Here is a 19512-nt window from a genome sequence, read left to right on the forward strand (position 1 = left end):
TTTATAAACTTCAGGATCCCATATGGCTCTATATAGCCATTAGTACTGCCATGTCACTTTTACCCAAGCAGACATGTGCTGCTTACTGCAGCCTTCTGAGTAGTCATGCAGCTTTGGGTGAGAGTATGGTAGGAGCAGATTCACTTTTAAGTTAGTTTGGTTAGCTTTTAGCTGATACTAAGAACATTTTTTTACCCCGGGATTGTCAACTAGTGGAAAACTACTTTATGTCTTAAGATATTTTTTTTCCTGTAATCTCAGCACTTTGCGATGCCGAAGTGGGAGCATTGCTTGAGCCCGGGAATTCAAGACCAGCATGGGCAACATGGCAAAACTCCATCTCTACTAAAACTACAAAAATTAGCTGGGCGTGGTGGTGCATTCCTGTAGTCCTAGCTACGTGGGAGCCTGAGGTAGGAGAATCACCTGAGCCCAGAAAGCAGAGGTTGCAGTGAGCTATGAATATGCCACTGCACTCCAGCCTGGGTGATAGAGTGAGACCGTGTCTCAAAAAACAAGATTTTTTTTTCCCTGTGAGAGAAACATACTCTTTTTTGGGGTATTAAGAGGTTAAAGGACAGGACAGTTATAGAGAATTGAGAAATAATATGGCCTTGAAAAATATCTCCAGTCTGTAATCCTAGCACTTTGGGAGGCTGAGGTGAGAGGACTGCTTGAGCCCAGGAGTTTGAGACCAGCCTGGGCAAGATGGTGAGACCCTGTCTGTACAAAAACATTTAAAAATTAACCAGGCATGGTGGTATGCCTGTAGTCCCAGCTACCCAGGAGGCTGAGATGGGACAATCTGTTGAGCCCAGGAATTTGAGGTGGCAGTAAACTGTGATCATATAACTGCACTCCAGCCTGGGTGACAAAGCGAGACCCTGTTTCTGAAATAAAAAAAAAAAGAAAAACATTTCACCAAAATCACTTAGAATTTTTTTTTTAATTTTTATTTTTATTATTATTTTTTAATGTCAGGCCTCTAATTTGGGGGTTAAATGTGTATACATGGGAATACAGTTTAGGTTAGTTGGCTTAGCTTGGTTATCCAATTTATAGTACAAAGGTATTTAGTTACATGGCGTATTGTTTAAGTATTATTATTCTTTGCCCACAAGATGTGAAGTGTTTCATTTTTTTATTTAAGTTAGTGTCTGGAAGAACTAGGAAATGTGTTATATTAGAATAGAATTTAAAAGGCAAATGTGTTAATTCTTCCCTTTTTCCAACTCAGGTTAAGAATTTCTTGTCAAAACGCGTGCTGATAATGTATTTTTTCAGTAAGGTAAGAATATGTGGTTATAGCGTTGGGAATGGGGAGGGAGGAAATGACATATAAAGTAGCAGATAGCATCTGACTTGTAAATATTTCATAGCTTAATCCTATCACGCCAGGCAGCTTTGCATAGTGCTTCACTGAACCTCCGTTTTAACAATAGTTGCCCTAGACACACATCTCACTTCAGTGGCTTCCGAAGCTTGACTGTCTAGTTGCCTCTGGAGTCTCTTGGCTGCTGGCAGCTTTGTGTTGATAGGCAACACGGACCCCTTCCTGCTGTCCGGATCTTCACAAAGTGAACAAATTTGTGTGACTATCTGGTGCTTCTTGACTCATGTCCTACTAGCATCTTTGTGACCAGTTTGGTGTTCAAAAGAGAGATGATGATATCACAGGTGTTAAATTTATGATGAATAAAAAGTTATAATTCAGACCACACATGAAATGACTCCCCAACTTGTGTATCTGCTGTTCCAGCTGCCACAGGAGAGAAAATCTTAGTTGTAGAAGCTAAAGATTCATTCCTGTTTTTGCTGGCTGTGGCTATTGTGTCTTTAATCGTTTGATGTGCAAAACCTTTGCCCTTATGTAGGGGAAATAATTTTTGTTTTTAGCTTTTAAAATCTAGCCTCTCTTTCTGCAGATATTGCGGTATTATCTAATGTCACACTCACTCCATTAATACCTTCAAGTGAAAGTTTATATTGGCATCTGTTATATTTATTATTTGGGAGTCATACTCTGGTGGAAAAAAGAGGTCTAAGCAACCCTGATAGAATATAGATAACACATAACACAGTCATTTCAGGGGCTTGAAACTGCTTTTCCACTATGGTGGAAGGGACGATCCACCCAACTAGCCATTAACCTTTACCAAAAAATAATCCACTCCGGGCTACCCATTAGAGGAAGGTGTCTTGTCTTCCACCAAAAGGAAGAGGGTTTGTCTGAAGTTTTACTTCAGTGCTTGATTTTAAAAGAAGGGGAAAATAACTCACCATGAGTGTCTTATGTGTGCCATACTCTGTTCTCGCTTCAGTTCCCTCATTTAATTCTAACAGCATTCCTGTGAGATATGTATTCATTTTACAGATAAAAAGTAGCCAGGTGTGATGGTGGGCTCAGAGGAGTCAGGTAGCTAGCCTAAGGGCACAGAGACAGTAAGTGGCAGACCACATGGTGACCAAGATCTCCTGTTTTCTTGAAAGTGAAAGGCTAATTTTGATCCTAGTTTTGCAAGTGAATCTATTATGTGATAAGTTATAGACAGTGCTGCTATTTGATGTTAAAAAATGTAACTTAATGGGCTTGTTATATGGTACTTAATAGGCTTCATTGGGTACATAACCAAAGACAGCATTTGTTAAAATGGACAAATTGTTCCACCCTATTCCATGGTGGTATGTTAAAGAAGGTTAGGCAGCGTGAAATCATGTCATTTGCAGCAACATGGATAGAATTGGACATAATTATATATATATATATATATATATATTTTGAGACGGAGTCTTGCTGTGTCGCCCAGGCTGGAGTGCAGCGGCGCGATCTTGGCTCACTGCAAGCTCCGCCTCCCGGGTTCACTCCATTCTCCTGCCTCAGCCTCCCAAGTAGCTGGGACTACAGGCATCCACCACCACCCCTGGCTAATTTTTTGTATTTTTAGTAGAGATGGGGTTTCACCATGTTAGCCAGGATGGTCTCGATCTTCTGACATCATGATCCTCCCACCTCGGCCTCCCGAAGTGCTGGGATTAAAGGTGTGAACCACTGTGCCTGGCTGGACATCATAATCTTAAGTGAAATAAGTCAGGCACAGAAAGATAAATATTGCATGTTCTTACACGTGGAAGCTAAAAAATTTGATGACATGGGAGTAGAATGGAAAGATAACAGAGACTGGGAAGGATGGGTAGAGGGTAGGAGCAGGGTGGAGAGAAGTAGGTTAAAAGGTATAAATACACAGATAGATAGAAGGAATAAATCCAGTGTTTGATACCAGAGTAGGATGATTACAGTTCACAAAAATGTATTATACTCAGGTGATGGATACCCAAAATGCCGTGACTTGATCGTCATGCATTATATACATGTAACGAAATTTCACATGTACTCCATAATTTGTACAAATAAAAACATTTTTTAAACGAAAGTTAGTTGGTTTTTCTTTGAGTGGGGTTGAAGGTAGACAATTTAAGAGCAATAACAAGTAGGCAGTTTTGTTGTTGTTGTCTTTATTTTGTTTTTTGGTTTTTTTTTTGAGATGAAGTCTTGTTCTGTCACCCAGGCTGGAGTGCAATGGCGCAATCTTGACTCACTGCAACCTTTGCCTCCCGGGTTCAAGCGATTCTCCCACTGCAGCCTCCCAAGTATCCGAGACTATAGGCATGCGCCACCACGTGGGCTAATTTTCTGTATTTTTAGTAGAGATAGAGTTTTACCATGTTGGCCAGGCTGGTCTCAAACTCCTGACCTCAGGTTATTGGCCCTCCTTGGCCTCCCAAAGTGCTGGGATTACCGACGTGAGCCACCGCGCCTGACCAATTTTTTTATTTTTATTTTTTATTTATTTATTTATTTTTGTTTTTTTTTTTTTGAGATGGAGTTTCTCTCTTGTTGCCTAGGCTGGAGTGCAATGGCGTGATCTTAGCTCACTACAACTGCCGCTTCCCAGGTTCAAGCGATTCTCCTGCCTCAGCCTCCCAAGTAGCTGGGACTACAGGCATGTGCCACCACACCCAGCTAATTTTTGTATTTTTAGTAGAGACAGGGTTTCACTGTGTTGGCCAGGCTGGTCTCGAACTCCTGACTCAGGTGATCCACCCACCTCGGCTTCCCAAAATGCTGGGATTACAGGCATGAGCCACCATGTCCGGCCATCCCAGGCTGGAATGCACTGGTGTGATCTTGGCTCACTGCAATCTCAACCATCTGGATTCGAGCAATTCTCCTGCCTCAGCCTCCCAAATAGCTGGGACTACAAACGCATGCCACCACACCTAGCTAATTTTTGTATTTTTAGTAGAGATGGGGGTTTCAGCATGTTGGCCAGGCTGGTCTCAAACTCCTGACCTCAAATGATCTACCCACCTTGGCCTCCCAAAGTGCTAAGATTATAGGCATGAGCCACTGCACCCAGCTAAGTTTTTTTTTTCTTTTTCTTTTTTTTTTTTGAGATGGAATTTCACTCTTGTTGCCCAGGCTAGAGTGCAGTGGTGCAATCTCAGCTCACTGCAGCCTCCACCTCCCGGGTTCAAGCGATTCTCCTGCCTCAGCCTCCTGAGTAACTGGGATTACTGGCACCCGCCATCATGCCCAGCTAATTTTTTGTATTTTTAGTAGAGACGGGGTTTCACTATGTTGACCAGGCTGGTCTCGAACTCCTGACCTCGTGATCCACCTGCCTTGGCCTCCCAAAGTTCTGGGATTACAGGCCTGAGCCACCGTGCCCGGCCCCAGCCAAGTTTTTTAAAAAGAGTTTCTGTAACGATTCACTTAAGTGATCTTTGTACTAATCCTCCGAGGTGGTTTGAGTATATGTAACTTTAAATTAGAAACTGAGGCACAGAGATTTAGAGACTTGGCAAGAGCCACACAATGAGTTGATGGTAGAATGCTTTGTTGTATTAAATGAGTAATTACCAAGTTAAATATAAAATAATTTATTTTAAATTTTAATTATTGAGAGGCAGCTGTGCATTTTTTGTTTTATAGTCTACATATTTAATTAGACGAAATAATGGAGTTTTCAGGGGAACTCACTTAAATGTTTTTGTTTTTATTTGTAGCACCCAGAGGCCTCCATTCAGGCTGTTTTTTCAGATGCCCAAATGCATATTTGGGCATTAGAAGGTAAGCAACGGCTGTGAACTGTAACTGTGATTTTAACTGTCAGTTAAATATTGAAGTATCATCCATGAAAGATGAAAGGTCAGTTCTGGTCCTTGATCTCAGTCTCTGAATGTACAGATTCGTTTTTATATCTTTGTTTTATGTAGATCATTTTGAAAAATATATTTAGGCGTACTTCGATTTGGGCACAATTTTTTCTTGTATGTAAGCAGAGAAACTGAGCCTGGGTTCTTTTTTTCTTTTTGAGACAGGGTTTTGCTCTGGTCCAGGATCAAGTGCAGTGGTATGAACACGGCTCACTGTATCCTTGACCTCCTGGGCTCAAGCAATCCACCTCAGCCTCCTGAGTAGCTGGGGCCACGGTTGCACACCACCACGCCCTGTTAATTTTTGTTTTAAAAAAATTTTTTGGACCAGTTGCAGTGTCTCACGCCTGTAATCCCAGCACTTTGGAGAGGCCGAGACAGGTGGGTCACCTGAGGTCAGGAGTTCGAGACCAGCGTGGCCAGCATGGTGAAACCCCTTCCCTACTAACAACACAAAAATTAGCCAGGCATGCTGGCATGCGCCTGTAATCCCAGCTACTCGGGAGGCTGAGACAGGAGAATCACTTGAACCTGGGAGGTGGAGGCTGCAGTGAGTCGGTATCATGCCACTGCACTCTAGCCTGGGTAATAGAGCGCAACTCCTTCTCAAAAAAAAAAAAAAAAAAATTTTTTTTATAGAGACGAGATTATCCAGTCTGGCCTCGAACTCCTGGGCTCAAGTCATCTTCCTGCCTTGACCTCCTGAAGTGCTGAGATTATAGGTGTGAGCCACCACACTTAGTCTTTTTGGTTGTTTGTTTTAAGAGATGGAGTCTTGCTGTGTCTCCCAAGATGGAATTCAATGGTATGATCATAGCTCACTGCAACCTTGAACTCCTGGGCTCATGCAGTCCTCCTCCCTCAGCCTCCTGAGTAGTTTGGACTACAGGTGCCTGCCACCACACCCAGCTAAGTTTTATATTTTTTGTATAGAGACAGGGTCTTGCTATGTTGCCCAGGCTGTCGAGTCTGGATTCTTTTATATCTTTCCCTACTTCAAAAAAGTGCAACAGATAGATTGTTTTTAACTTATGTTAACTTATGTTAAATATGAAAACTTAGTTGTTAAAGAGCTGTTTCTTTTCATCATATAGATACAGCCTTCTCAGTGCTTAAATGATGCTCAGAGGCCTTTGCTGACCATTCTCTGAAAAGTATCGTCCTCACAGCTGTATGCCCTTACCACATGTTTTTTTTTTTTTTTTTCCTGGCACATATCATTACCCAACACTATATTATTTTTAAAATTGTCTTCCTAATAGAATGTAAAGCCAGAGACTGTTATTTTATTCGTAACTAATGCAGTTGAGTACTTTTTTCAGTGCCTATTCCGATTTTTTTGCCCATTTTTCTATTGAATTGCTCCTCTCTTTATGTATGTATTTATTTATTTATTTTTACTTTTTATTTTTGAGACAGTCCCACTCTCTTGCCCAGGCTGGAGTGCAGTGGTGTGATCTTTGCTAACTTCGACCTCTGCCTCCTGGGCTCAAGTAATCCTCCCACCTCAGCCTCCCGAGTAGCTGGGACTATAGGTTTGTTGTGCCACACCTGGCTAATTTTGTATTTTTTGTAGAGAAGGGGTTTCACCATGTTGCCCAGGCTCATCTCTAACTCCTGGGTTTAAGCGATCTGCCCACCTCAGCCTCCCAGAGTGTTAGGATTACAGGTGTGAGGCACCATGCCCAGCCTTTATTTCTTTTTGTATTCAGAATATTAATCCTTCCTAAAATAGATGTATTTCAAATAGTTTTGCCTAATTTTGATTCACTTTTAACCTTTTTTTGTTTTTTCCCTTGAGGTCTGTCGCACTTAGTAGCAGCATCATTTACAGAGGATAGATTTGGAGTTGTCCAGACTACACTACCAGCTATCCTTAATACTTTGTTGACACTGCAAGAGGTAAGCCATCTGTGGGTTGGGAGGGGGTAGAGGTCATCTTCCCCTCCCACCCAGTGCTTTGCTTGTTTCCTATATATCACATTTATCAAGTGACAGAACATGTTGGAAGTTAAAATAATGTACTTTTTCGCCCTCAGGAAATTACAATCTAAAAGACAGAAAAGAGGCCGGTGTGGCTCACGCTTATAATCCTAGTGCTTTGGGAGGCTGAGGCTGGAGGGTCACTTGAGGTTGAGAGTTTGAGATCAGCCTAAGCAACATGGCAAGACTTGGTTTTTACAAAAAATAAAAAATTAGCTAGCCATAGTGGTGTATGCCTGTAGTCCCAGCTACTCAAGAGCCCGAGGTGGGAGAATCATTGGAACCAGGAGTGTGAGGCTGCAGTGAGCTACGATTCCACCACTGCACTGCAGCCTGGGTAACAGAGCGAGACCCTGTCTCTATTTTAAAAAACAAAACTAAAAGTTTAGGAAGAGAAAACTTTTAATCTGCTTATAACATTTTACAGAAACAGTAAAAGAAAGTATACTAAACCTGTAGGGTATGCCTCTGGTATTAAACACATTGTTTAAAATACTAGACTTCTGTTCACTGACACAAGTGAATCCTTACACAATTTGTAGCTACCGAAAGTGACCTGTAATTAAATGACCCATTCAGATAAAGTGCCCTTTTGGGTTGAGGCTCAAGAGCTGAGGCCAATAGATACCTATCACCAGGCTTGATGGCTAGTTTTAACTAATAGGTTTTCTTGGTCCTAGACTTAAAGAAGGGCAAAAAATAGAACACATGCTTTCTGCTTTGCAGCAGACTTCTTTTTCTAACTTCATGTTGCTTGGTACTTTTTATGTCACCTTATGTCACATGACAGCTGTAAACACTAAGTGCTAGAGGCATGTAGCGATAGCATCTGGAGGCTTGTACCTATAATCCCAACACTTTGGGAGGCTAAGGTGGGCAGATCACCTGAGCTCAGGAGTTCAAGACCAGTCTGGGCAACAAGTTGAAACCCCATCTCTACAAAAAAAAAAAAAAAAAAAAAGAAAAATTAGCTAGACACAGTGGTGTGAGCCTGTAGTCCCAGCTACTCGAGAGGCTGAGGCAGGAGAATTGCTTGAACTCAGGAGGCGGAGGTTATAGTGAGTGGAGATCGTGCCACTGCACTCCAGCCTGGACCACAAAGCGAGACCTTGTCTCACAAAAAAAAAAAAAAAATGCATCTGGTGGATATAGTAGGCCTTCTGGAGGAAGTGGAATTGAACTAGGCTTAAATGATAAAACTGGTGCATCTTTTGGTCTTGGGAAACCATTTAAAATATGAAGAGAAGCTTGGGCAACATGAGGAAACTCTGTCTCTACAAAAAATTTTTTAAAAATTCACGGGGTGTGGTGGTGTGCACTTGTAGTCCCAGCTACTTATGAGGCTGACGGGGGAGAATCGCTTGAACCCAGGAGGTAGAGGTTGCAATGAGCCGAAATTATGCCATTGCACTCCAGCCTGGGTGACAGAGTGAGACCCTGTCTCAAAAAAATAAAAGATAACAAAGAGAAAATATGCTTCTCCATTTCTTTCTTTAAAACTCAATTCATTTTACCTATTAGAAAATCTTACCCATCAAAACCAGTGATTTTTTTGCTTTGAGTACTTTTTGTGAGTACTTTCTCATGTGTGTTACTTGAGATGTGTGTGCCTACATGGATAGTTTTATTATTTGTCCTCTTTCCCAAATGCCTTTCTGTAAATAAATAGTTTCCTAGTAATTTCCTACAGCTTCGAGTATTTGGTTTTTCTGACTGCACAATAGGATGACAATGATTTGGGCATATCTTTGATGCTCATAACATTTTTTTTTTCACTCTCGCAGTGTAGTTAAAATAACAATAATGGTACAGTGCTTATAGTCTAGAGAGTAATTTGATATCATTATTATTTGATCTTTATAACTATCTTGTGAAGTCAGCAAGGTGGAAGTGTTTTCACCCTTTTTTTTTTTTTTATAGATGAGGGAGGCTTAGTAGTGCAGCAACTTACCTCAGGTCTCACACACAATCTCCCAGGTGGCAGAGCTGGGACTAGAGCCCAGTCTGATTGCAGGGCATTAGCAGTGCAGTAGACCTGGGAAGAAGCTACAGATCCACATCCCTTCCCCGCTTTTTTTTTTTTTTTTGAGACAGAGTCTCTGCTCTGTCGCCCAGGCTGGAGTGCAGTGGTGTGATCTCAGCTCACTGCCACTGCCGTATCCTGGGTTCAAGTGATTCTCCTGCCTCAGCCTCCTGAGTAGCTGGGAGTACAGGTGCATGCCACTATGCCCAACTGATTTATGTATTTTTTTCTTTTTTTCTTTTTTTTTTTTTTGAGACAGAGTCTCGCTCTGTCGCCCAGGCTGGAGTACAGTGGTGTGATCTTGGCTCACTGCAAGCTCCGCCTCCTGGGATCACACCATTCTCCTGCCTCAGCCTCCCCAGTAGCTGGGACTACAGGTGCCCACCACCATGCCCAGCTAATTTTTGTATTTTTAGCAGAAACAAGGTTTCACTGTGTTAGCCAGGATGGTCTGTATAATCTGCATTAACTCATTCTTGAGAGTGGAGTCCTCCTGACCTAAACACCTCCCATTAGGCCCCACCTCTCAACACCGGTGCATTGGGGATTAAGTTTCTAGCACATCCTTTTTGAGTGACAAACTTAAGTCATAGCAGGCCCTGTTTACTTAGAAACAGGGGAGTTGGAATGGAGAATACTTTGGAGGGGCAGAGTAGAACAAGGCAAAGAAGCATATTTTTGGATGTTGAGAAAAGTTGGAACAAAGAGAACAGGACCAGTGACCTGATACTTAGCTTCTCAGTATAAAACTCCTCCTTATGTGGGCTTATAATGTCTATTTTCCCTTAAGCCACATCATAGTCAACCTTTTGGTCATGCTCTGCCATCATCAGATTTTGCAAACTGCCTCACAGTCTTTTTTTTTTTTTTCCCACTCTATATCCTGAGGTTGATTGTAATGAGTAATTCAGAGTCTGTGTGGGTAATCTGCCCGACACCCTGTCTGCACAATTTGTTGACTTCCTCCTCTTCACTACCCATTTGTATACCCTCTCAACCCACAACTATCACCTAGGCCCAATTATCCCCTGAATACTCCACAGCCAGAGCTTGAAACTCCAGGATTCTACTCTGTAAGCTAGAGTCCTTAAATGTTTTTGTTCCAAAGATTCCTTTGGCAGTCTGTTGAAGCCCATGAACTTCTTCTCAGAATCATGTTCTTAAACGCATGAAGTGCTCAGGATTAGAAAGAAAATCAGTTATATTGGAATATAATTATCAAGATGTTAAATTTATGATACAGTAATATGTGGTTTTTAATTATTGCGTTACATAACAAGATCTGTCAGTGAGTCCAGTAACTTATTTTGAGGTAGGGATAAGATGAATGGTATTTCAGAATAACTGTAACAATTGTATTGGGATATGGAGATATTGGTGATTTCTGTTGGTGACAAAGTCACAGGAATTGCTACTGCTACTACGATTTGTTGCTTACATTCATAGTTGAAGGAAATGCTGATTGTAATTAGATCTTAGTAAAGATAAATGTGTAATTCAAGTTTGTACCCCCGGAATTTTTCCCTTAGGTCTATGGACCCAGTGTAAGAGCCCTTGCTCCGGGCTCAGCCCTTCCATGTCCTTGCTGCTTCTGTACAGTTTCTTTGATCCTACCAGGATTTCCAGTTCCTTTTCCCCATGTTCGTTGTCTTTCAGCTCCCTCCTGACTACGTATATGCCTTTCTGTATCCGGTTTGGACCTTGTAGTCTATTATTTCAACCACTTTATTACCAATTCCTTCAACTCCTTTGTCCCCATGTCCTTGAGCTGCACCCATGTGGCAGTTCCACTATCCACCCATTCTCTTGCCGATCCCTCCTGCCTTGCTTCAGGATCTTGGCATTTTTGTCCTGAATTATTACATCCTCTTGCCCCATAGACCCTCAACTGAGTTACTTCGTGCTCTCATTCCAGCCACTCTGCTATTCCCATGAGTCCTCTGCTCTTATAACCACCATAGGCTATTCAGTCTCTGCCTCCCACCAAATGTATCTTATTTTCTTTACTTGACTCTAACTCTGCACATGCTGCCTTTTCTTTCCTTTTTTATCTAGAACATATTTTTCTCCTTTGGTCTGACTCTACTCTAAACTCCACCCTCAATACTTTATTGTCTTTATTGACTTTTATTGTCTCCTCTTCATATTAGCCAGTAGAGGTGGGGACTTTGTCTTACCTCTCTTCCCATCATCTGATATAGTAGCTGGCAAATGACAGGCACTTATTAAATGCTTGTTGGATGGCTGCTGGATTGCGTCATTGCTGGTTCAGTAGACAAAGGCTTCTGTTTTGGGGCTTAAATTTAGTGACAATTCTGATGCGATGGGTTGATTAAAATGCTCCCAAACCATCTTTTTGTTTTGAGAGGCAGGAATGTGATGTGACTCATATGATCCCTGTTATATGTTTTTGGCTTTCTGTTCTTTGGTCTAGAAGGGATCAAAGTGAAGACAGTAAGTTCTAAGTATCTCTGTAATTTAAGGCAAGTTGTACATTACTGGCTTCTGGGTGTTACTAAGGAACAATTGTGTGGAACTGTTCTATCCTTTTGTTTTACTTTTCAGTATCAATAACATCAGCCATTTCACTGAATCATTAAAGGCAAAATGTGAAAGGGAAGGGGAGCCTTTCACTCTTCAAACTATTCAGAGGGCAAGGAGTAGAGTGATGGAAATGCTAGCTAGCTCAGTGGTTTCTGCCAATGCCCAGACCATCCTGGAGATCACAGTTATTATAAGGGACATACATACTTTCATTTGAATGATTACCATTTCTCCAACATGTTTGCAGCTGTTTTCTCAGATGTTTTTACATGCTGTTTTGGTTAATTAAAATACAAATTCTTTTGAAAACATTGCTGAATTCATAGTAGTTATTTCCTTTATCAGTGGATGAACAGCAAGTATTAACCTCTGGAAGTCCATAGGATTTTATTGTTGTTTTTAAAAAGGGTGCTTACATACAAAATATTAGGAAACAAAATGACATATTTTATAATTAAAATTTTTTGGCTAAATGCGTTGGCTCATGCCTGTAATCCCAGCGTTTTGGGAGGCTATGAGGCAGGAGGATAGCTTGAGGTCAGGAATTCAAGACCAGCCAGGGTAACATAGTGAGACAGTGTCTATAAAAAAACTTGAAAAATTAGCCGAGTGTGATGATGCTAGCCTATAGTTCCAGCTACTTGGGAGGCTGGGGCTGAAGGATCATGTAAGCTCAGGAATTTGAGGCTGCAGTGAGTTATGTGACTGTCCTCCAGGCTGGGCAACAGAGTGAGACCCTGTCTCTAGGAAAAAAAAAAAATTAAACTTAGTAAAATGTACATAACATAAAAATGACAATTTTTAATCTATTTTTTAGTGTATGGTTCTATGACATTGAATATATTCACATTGTTATGCAGTCATCAGCACCATCCATCTCCAGAACCTTTTCGTTTTTAAAATATGTTTTACATTCTTTAGATAACCTTGGTTTCTATGGAAAGGCCAATGTCATCCTGATGAAGTTGATCAGCCCTATCTATTATATTTTTTTGCCTCGTCATTTGAAGGTCAAATTTTGATGTACTTGGAATATTGATGTTTACCTTTATGCTATTCACAGATCCATCCCTCCAGTAACTATTTAATTATCAAGCAGTTAGCATGTGATACGATACAGAATGGAAAAAGACAGGGTTCCTGCCCTCCAGGAGCTTCCAGGATGTAAAACAGATAATCATACAAAGAACTACAGTTGTAGTCAGTGCCACAGTGCTACTGTGCAGAGAAATGCAGGATGAGGCTGGGCACGGTGGCTGACGCCTGTAATCCCAGGACTTTGGGAGGCCGAGGCGGGTGGATCACCTGAGGTCAGGAGTTTGAGACCAGCCTGGCCAACATGGTGAAACCCTGTCTCTACTAAAAATACAAAAAATTAGCCGGGCGTGGTGGTGGACGCCTATAATCGTAGCTACTTGGGAGGCTGAAGTGGGAGAATCGCTTGAACCTGGGAGGCAGAGGTTGCAGTGAGCTGCAATTGTGCCATTGCTCTTCAGCCTGGGCAACAAGAACAAAACTCTGTCTCAAAAAAAGAAAAAAAGAAATGCAGGATGATCAGAGAACATATGACAGGTGAATCTGAGCTAGTCTTGCAAGTAGGGGATAGAGAGATGTGAGATAATTAATGGCTCCTGGAGAATGTAGGGGTTGGAAGGAGGAATGGGGGAAAGAAAGGAATATTCTTGAGGGCCGGAGCTATGTATTTGAAGTCCCAGATACCCTTGACCAACATTGTACCAGTCAGAGTCTCTTCTTGGTTTCTGTAAAGTCCTATGCTGCTTTACCTAATATTTGCATAGTATTCCAAAGAAATTGTTAAAAAATTTTTTTTTTGTAAAACCCTGTGAGGTTAAAAGAAGGCTTATTTTTTATTTTGCATGCTGGAGTCTTTCAGAAACTGTTTTCTGTATGAGTACAACTTATTCATGATTGTACCTAGTAAATGGTTGAGTCAAAATTGGAAACTAGGGTTTTGAACCCGAAGTCCTTCGCAGGCCACCCTTTTAGATTACCTTTGGGAGAGCTTGGCAGAGGTTTGCATTTCTTAACCTCCTTTTTCCCAATAGAATGACAGTATGGCAGATGTGTCAAAGTGTGAGATCTGGAGTCAGACTGACTTGTGTCTGAATTCCAGCTTCTACTGTTTCCTAGTTGGAAAATAGCATTTATTATATTTCTTCGAATCTAAGATGCCATTAATTGGAACATACATCTTCATTTCAGAAAGCATAAAATGTAAAAACAAAAACAAAAAGTATAGAACCAATAAATGTGGCAATCTCTAAACATCAGTTTTTATATCTGGAAGATGGGAACGATGATAATGGTAGCTAGCTAACTCATAGGGTTGTGAAGAATAAATGAGATTATCTCTGTAAAGCCCTTGGCATGTATGACCCATAATAGGTGCTTAGTAAAGGTTAGCTCTTATTACTTTGTTGTCATTATTCCTATGCTGCATGACTTTTTTTTGTGTGTGTGTGACAGTCTTGCTCTATCACCCAGACTGGTCACCGTACCTTCACACGCTGGGCTTAAGTGATCCTCCCACCTCAGCCTCCCGAGTAGCTGGGACCACAGGCATGCACCACTATGCCCAACTAGTTTTTTGTACTTTTAGTAGAGACAGGGTTTTGCCATGTTGCCCAGGCTGCTCTTGAACTCATGAGCTCAAGCGATCTGCCTGCCTCGGCCTCCTAAAGTGTTGAGATTATAGGCGTGAGCCACTGCATCCAGCCACACGATAATTCTTATACAGGAGAAAAGATCTTTCAGATTAAAAGAAAGGTTAAAGAAAAGTATTGCTGTCAATACTATTAGCAAGCAATCTAGCAGACATAGTGTCAGATACCCAGTTTAAACTATTCATATATTATCTTCATAATTTTTGTCATAACTATATTATCACATACTGTTGTCATTTAGTCTTATCTTATTTCCCTGAGCTTTTATTTACTTAGTGTTTTAAGTCATTCATTCATTCTTTTTTTTTTTTTTTTTTTTCATAAAGAGATAAGGTCTCCCTTTGTTGCCCAAGCTGGGCTCCAACTCCTAGGCTCAAGCGATCCTCCTGCCTTGGCCTCCCAAAGTGTTGGGATTACAGGCGTGAGCCACCACGCCCAGCTAAGTCATTTATTTTAAACATAAATTTATTTAAAAGGAAATTTTATGACTATTGTAAAGGAAAACTAGTTTGACTTGCTACAAATAGAATATAGGTCTATAGTCCTTTATCTCAAACCCTAACATATATTTCAGAATTCAGATGTTTTTTAATTTTAAAAATGTGACATAGTATGTGTGTATATATATCATATACTGCATTACATTCCTTTTGGTATCTGAGGTAGTATCCCCTTAATCAGATACATTAATGCTTTTCTCCAGTTAACTCTCTGAATATTCAGATTAAGTGGGGTAAAGTGGGATGAAGACTGTAAATAGCCTTTGTCAGCACAGGTCATGTTTTACTGCCAAATGAGTCCAGGTCAGGTCAGCTTTGCCACCAAAAGATTTACATCTTTTGTTACAACATCACATCACTTTAAAAAAAAGATTGTCTGGGCATGGTGGCACACACATGTAATCCCAGCACTTTGGAAGGCCAAGGCTGATGGATTGCTTGAGCCCTTGGTCAATATGGTGAAATCCTGTCTCCAACAACAGCAACAACAAAATTTAGGTGGGGAGTATAGTCCCGGCTACTTGGGGGCTGAGCGGGGAGGATCACTTGAGCCTGGGAGGTCAAAGCTCAGTGAGCTGTGATCATACCACTACACTCCGGCCTGGGCAACAGAATGAGACCCTGTCTCACAAAGAAAAAATAAGGTTACAGAAATTTTTTTGTGTTCAGTGCTTTTTGATATCAGAATTAAGGATAAGGCAATTAAAGTGAGAAAAGTCAATGATTTTAAATTCTAGCTTGATACTCTTATTTGCTGAGGTCTCTAAACCTGAGGCCTGCTTATCTTTTGTTACAAATGTGGCTAGTGTGAGATTAGTGAGAATAAGAGAGGGGTTAAGGGCACATTTACTCTAAACTGAGATTTTCCTTCTTAATTTAATGCTTATACCATTAGGGTGTGTTGGACCTAATTGATTTTTTGCATTTCTTTTTTGAGCATTTCTAACTATTTATAAAGATTGCTATTTTAGGACCTTTATTCTTTCTTAGAGGTCTTGTACAGAACAAAGAGAGCAATTACTTATTTAAAAAATTCAACAAGGTTGGGTGTGATGGCTCACATCTGTAATCCCAGCACTTTGAGAGGCTGAGGTGGGAGGATTGCTTGAAGCCAGGAGTTCAAGACCAGCTCGGTCAACAAAGCGATATCCTTCTCTATAAAAGGTTTTAAAAAAATTAGCTGGGTGCTGTGGTGTGCACCTGTAGCCTCTAATAGTGAGGAGGCTGAGACAGGAGGATTGCTTGAGTTTGAGACTACAGTGAGGTATGATTGCACTACTGCACTCTAGCCTGGGCAACAGAGTGAGACCCTGTCTAAAAAAGAAAAAAAAAAAAAATCAACAAAATGTATTCTCTTGCAATTATCCATGTAGGTCTGTTGGGCCCTTTTAAAATCTAAGGTATATTATAGATCTAGTGATTGTACATTTTCACTATCTTATAACAATTTGCTGTCGATTATCCTAGGAATTATTTTATCATTACTCATTAGTTATTATGTTGTAAAAAAGACTGATATGAAAACAGAAGAATGATAAAATCATGTAGTATTGCATGATTTTTCATGAAAAGCTATATAAAAAGTCTAGACACATATCTTTGTAGTCTTTTTTAAAGTTTTCACTGAATACAATTGATAATTCATAATTTTTAAATTTTCTGTCCATAATGGTAAAGGGAAGAAAATTGCCAATAAAACAATTACTGAGACACATTGGAAGACAAATGCAGAGAGACAGATAGCAGCACTCTAGACCAGTTCTGTCCAATAGAAATAAAATGCAGTCACCTATGTACTCTTATATTTTCTGGTAGATAAATTAACAAAATACAGGTGACATTAATAGTACAGTTTATTTAAACCAGTATTTAAGGTAGTATCATTTTATCATGTAATCAAGATAAAATTACCAATGAGATCTTTTATATCCATTTTTACATGCTAATTCTTAGAAATCTGGTGTTTATTTTTCACTTTGTAGCATATCTCAGTTCAGACCTGCCACATTTCAGGTGCTCAATAGCTACATATGGCTAGTGGTTGCCATATTGGACAGCATAGCTCTAGACTTTAACGATGACGGTGAAATATAAGAGGAGTTTTGGGACTGGGCGCAGTAACTCATGCCTGTAATCCCAGCACTTTGGGAAACCGGGGAGGGCAGATAACTTGAGGTCAGGAGTTTGAGATCAGCCTGGCCAACATGGTGAGACCCCATCTCTACTAAAAATAGCAGTAAATTAGCTGGGCATGGTAGCGCATGCCTGCTAGTCCTAGCTATTAGGGAGGCTAAGGTGGGAGGATCGCTTGAACCAGGGAGGCAGAGGTTGCAGTGCGCTGAGATCGTTTGTTATTGCACTCCAGCCAGGATGACAGAGTAAGACTCCGTCTCATAAAAAAAAAAAAAAAGAGGAATTTCAGACTGTGAACCTTCAGTTGATGTATTCTAGATATATTTTCCTGAAACCCAAAGATTACAGAACAATATGTTTTTAAGGAGAGAAAGGAAACATATCTGGTATGGTATGCTTATTTAGTAAGTCATTCAACAGGAAAGACTTCATCCCACAGTATTTTATAATAAAAACTTAAATCTCTCATTTTGCTCAGAGTACACATGACCAGTGTTCCTTCATTTTCTGTTGTATTTGTGCGCCAAAATTTACTTTATACAATTTGTAAGGGGATAGGTGCTGAAGGTAGGTGTGTGTATACAAAGATAAGAAGGCAATAGGTGATGTCAAAGAAAAAAAGTCACTGGAATTGATCATTTGAATTTGTATTTATAAACCTAAGAATGAAAACGTTTTGCAGCTGGGTGTGGTGACTCATGCCTGTAATCCTAGCACTTTGGGAGGCTGAGGTGGGCGGATCACTTGAGGTCAGGAGTTTGAAACCAGCCTGGCCAATATGGTGAAACCCTGTCTCTACTAAAAATATGAAAAAATGGCCAGGCGCGGGACTCACACCTGTAATCCCAGCACTTTGGGATGCTGAGGTGGGCGGATCATGAGGTCAGGAGATTGAGACCATCCTGGCCAACACGGTGAAACCCCATCTCTACTAAAAATACAAAAAATTAGCTGGGCGTGGTGGCAGATGCCTGTAGTCCCAGCTACTCAGGAGGCTGAGGCAGGAGAATGGTGTGAACCCAGGAGGCGGAGCTTGCAGTGAGCCGAGATCGTGCCACTGCACTACAGTCTGGGCAACAGAGCAAGACTCCGTCTCAAAAAAAAAAAACAAAAAATAAAAAAAGAAACGAAAAAATTAGGTGGGTGTGGTTGTGGGCGCCTGTAATCCCAGCTACTTGGGAGGTTGAGGCAGGAGAATCGCTTGAACCTTGGAGGCAGAGGTTGCAGTGAGCCGAGATCGCACTACTCTACTCCAACCTGGGCGTCAGAGCGATGCTGTGTCTCAAAAAGAAAGAAAAAGAAAATGTTTTGCAATTAAGGTGCAAAGAAAATGGCTGTACTTCTTTGTTCAGCAAAATTATGAGTTGTCTAAAGTTTTTTAAGGTACTGCATTTTGATGGTGCAAATACAAGAAAAAGAACCAGCAGTATTGATGAGCTAGAACCTATTAGAGATACAGCTTAAATTTGGAATTAGTATTTACAAGATGGATGTATTCCAGATTTGTGCATAATAGCTGGTGAACAGCTAGTTGCATTCAAAGGACATTACTTTTTTCAGGTATGTATACCTTCAAAACCTAGAAAATATGGAATAAAAATTTGGATTTGCCATGTTTATATTCTTATTTTCATTTTTATTTTGTTTTATTTATTTATTTTTTTTAGAGACAGAGTATTGCTGTGTTGCCCAGGCTAGAGTACAGTGACATGATCATGGTTCACTGTAACCTTGAACTCTTGGGCTCAAGTAATCCTCCCACCCACCTCAGTCTCCTGAGTAGTTGTGACTACAGGTGTTGGACCACATCCAGCTAATTTTTAAATTTTTTGTAGTGACAGAATCTTTCTATGTTGCCCAGGCTGGTCTAGAACTCCTGGCTTCAAGCAATCCTCCCGCCTCAGCCTCCCAAAGTGCTGGGATTACAAGTGTGAGCCATTGTGCCTGGTCTTATTTAAAGTTTTATGATGTTATTTTACATTACCTTGTCATCTGTAAATTGTTTGTAAAATGATTTTAGACTACAAAAGATATAAAGTATTCATAGGACCCAGGCAATAATGATGATGACTATTTTTCCTGGTATACTGAGGGTTAATCAGGACATTTGCAAGAAAATTGAAAAGAATATAACTTTTCCATTATGATGGAACAAGATTTGATGCATTTGTTCAATGTGCCATGATAACTCTGAGTCCAATCATTTATTTTTTCTACTATCACTTTTAAAAATGTTTCCCAAGACTGGAACATGCTTGAGATAATTTTAGGTAGTAGTTCAAATTCAGTGAAATACTTAAATAGCACTAAATTCAGTGAAATTCAGTGAAATATTAAATAACACTGAAGTTACCGTGGCAGACTGAACACATGCATCAAATTTTGTTCCTTCCCCAAAACTCTACTAAACTATAGAAAAGGTATTTTA

General features: G+C 40.4%; 1 protein-coding gene across 2 annotated transcripts in view; it reads left to right on the forward strand.

Annotated features, from left to right (window-relative positions):
• The window catches only part of NDC1 (NDC1 transmembrane nucleoporin), a 69139-nt gene that overhangs the window by 42813 nt on the left and 6814 nt on the right, over positions 1-19512 (forward strand). For both annotated transcript variants that reach the window (XM_033226308.1, XM_033226309.1), the window contains exons 14-16: positions 1238-1288; positions 5068-5131; positions 7019-7119. In XM_033226308.1, coding sequence (XP_033082199.1) covers positions 1238-1288; positions 5068-5131; positions 7019-7119 — 216 coding nt within the window. The remainder of the gene's footprint in view (positions 1-1237; positions 1289-5067; positions 5132-7018; positions 7120-19512) is intronic.

The sequence above is a fragment of the Trachypithecus francoisi genome, unplaced genomic scaffold (genome assembly GCF_009764315.1).
Source record: "Trachypithecus francoisi isolate TF-2019V2 unplaced genomic scaffold, Tfra_2.0 Lachesis_group12, whole genome shotgun sequence".
NCBI lineage: Eukaryota > Metazoa > Chordata > Mammalia > Primates > Cercopithecidae > Trachypithecus > Trachypithecus francoisi.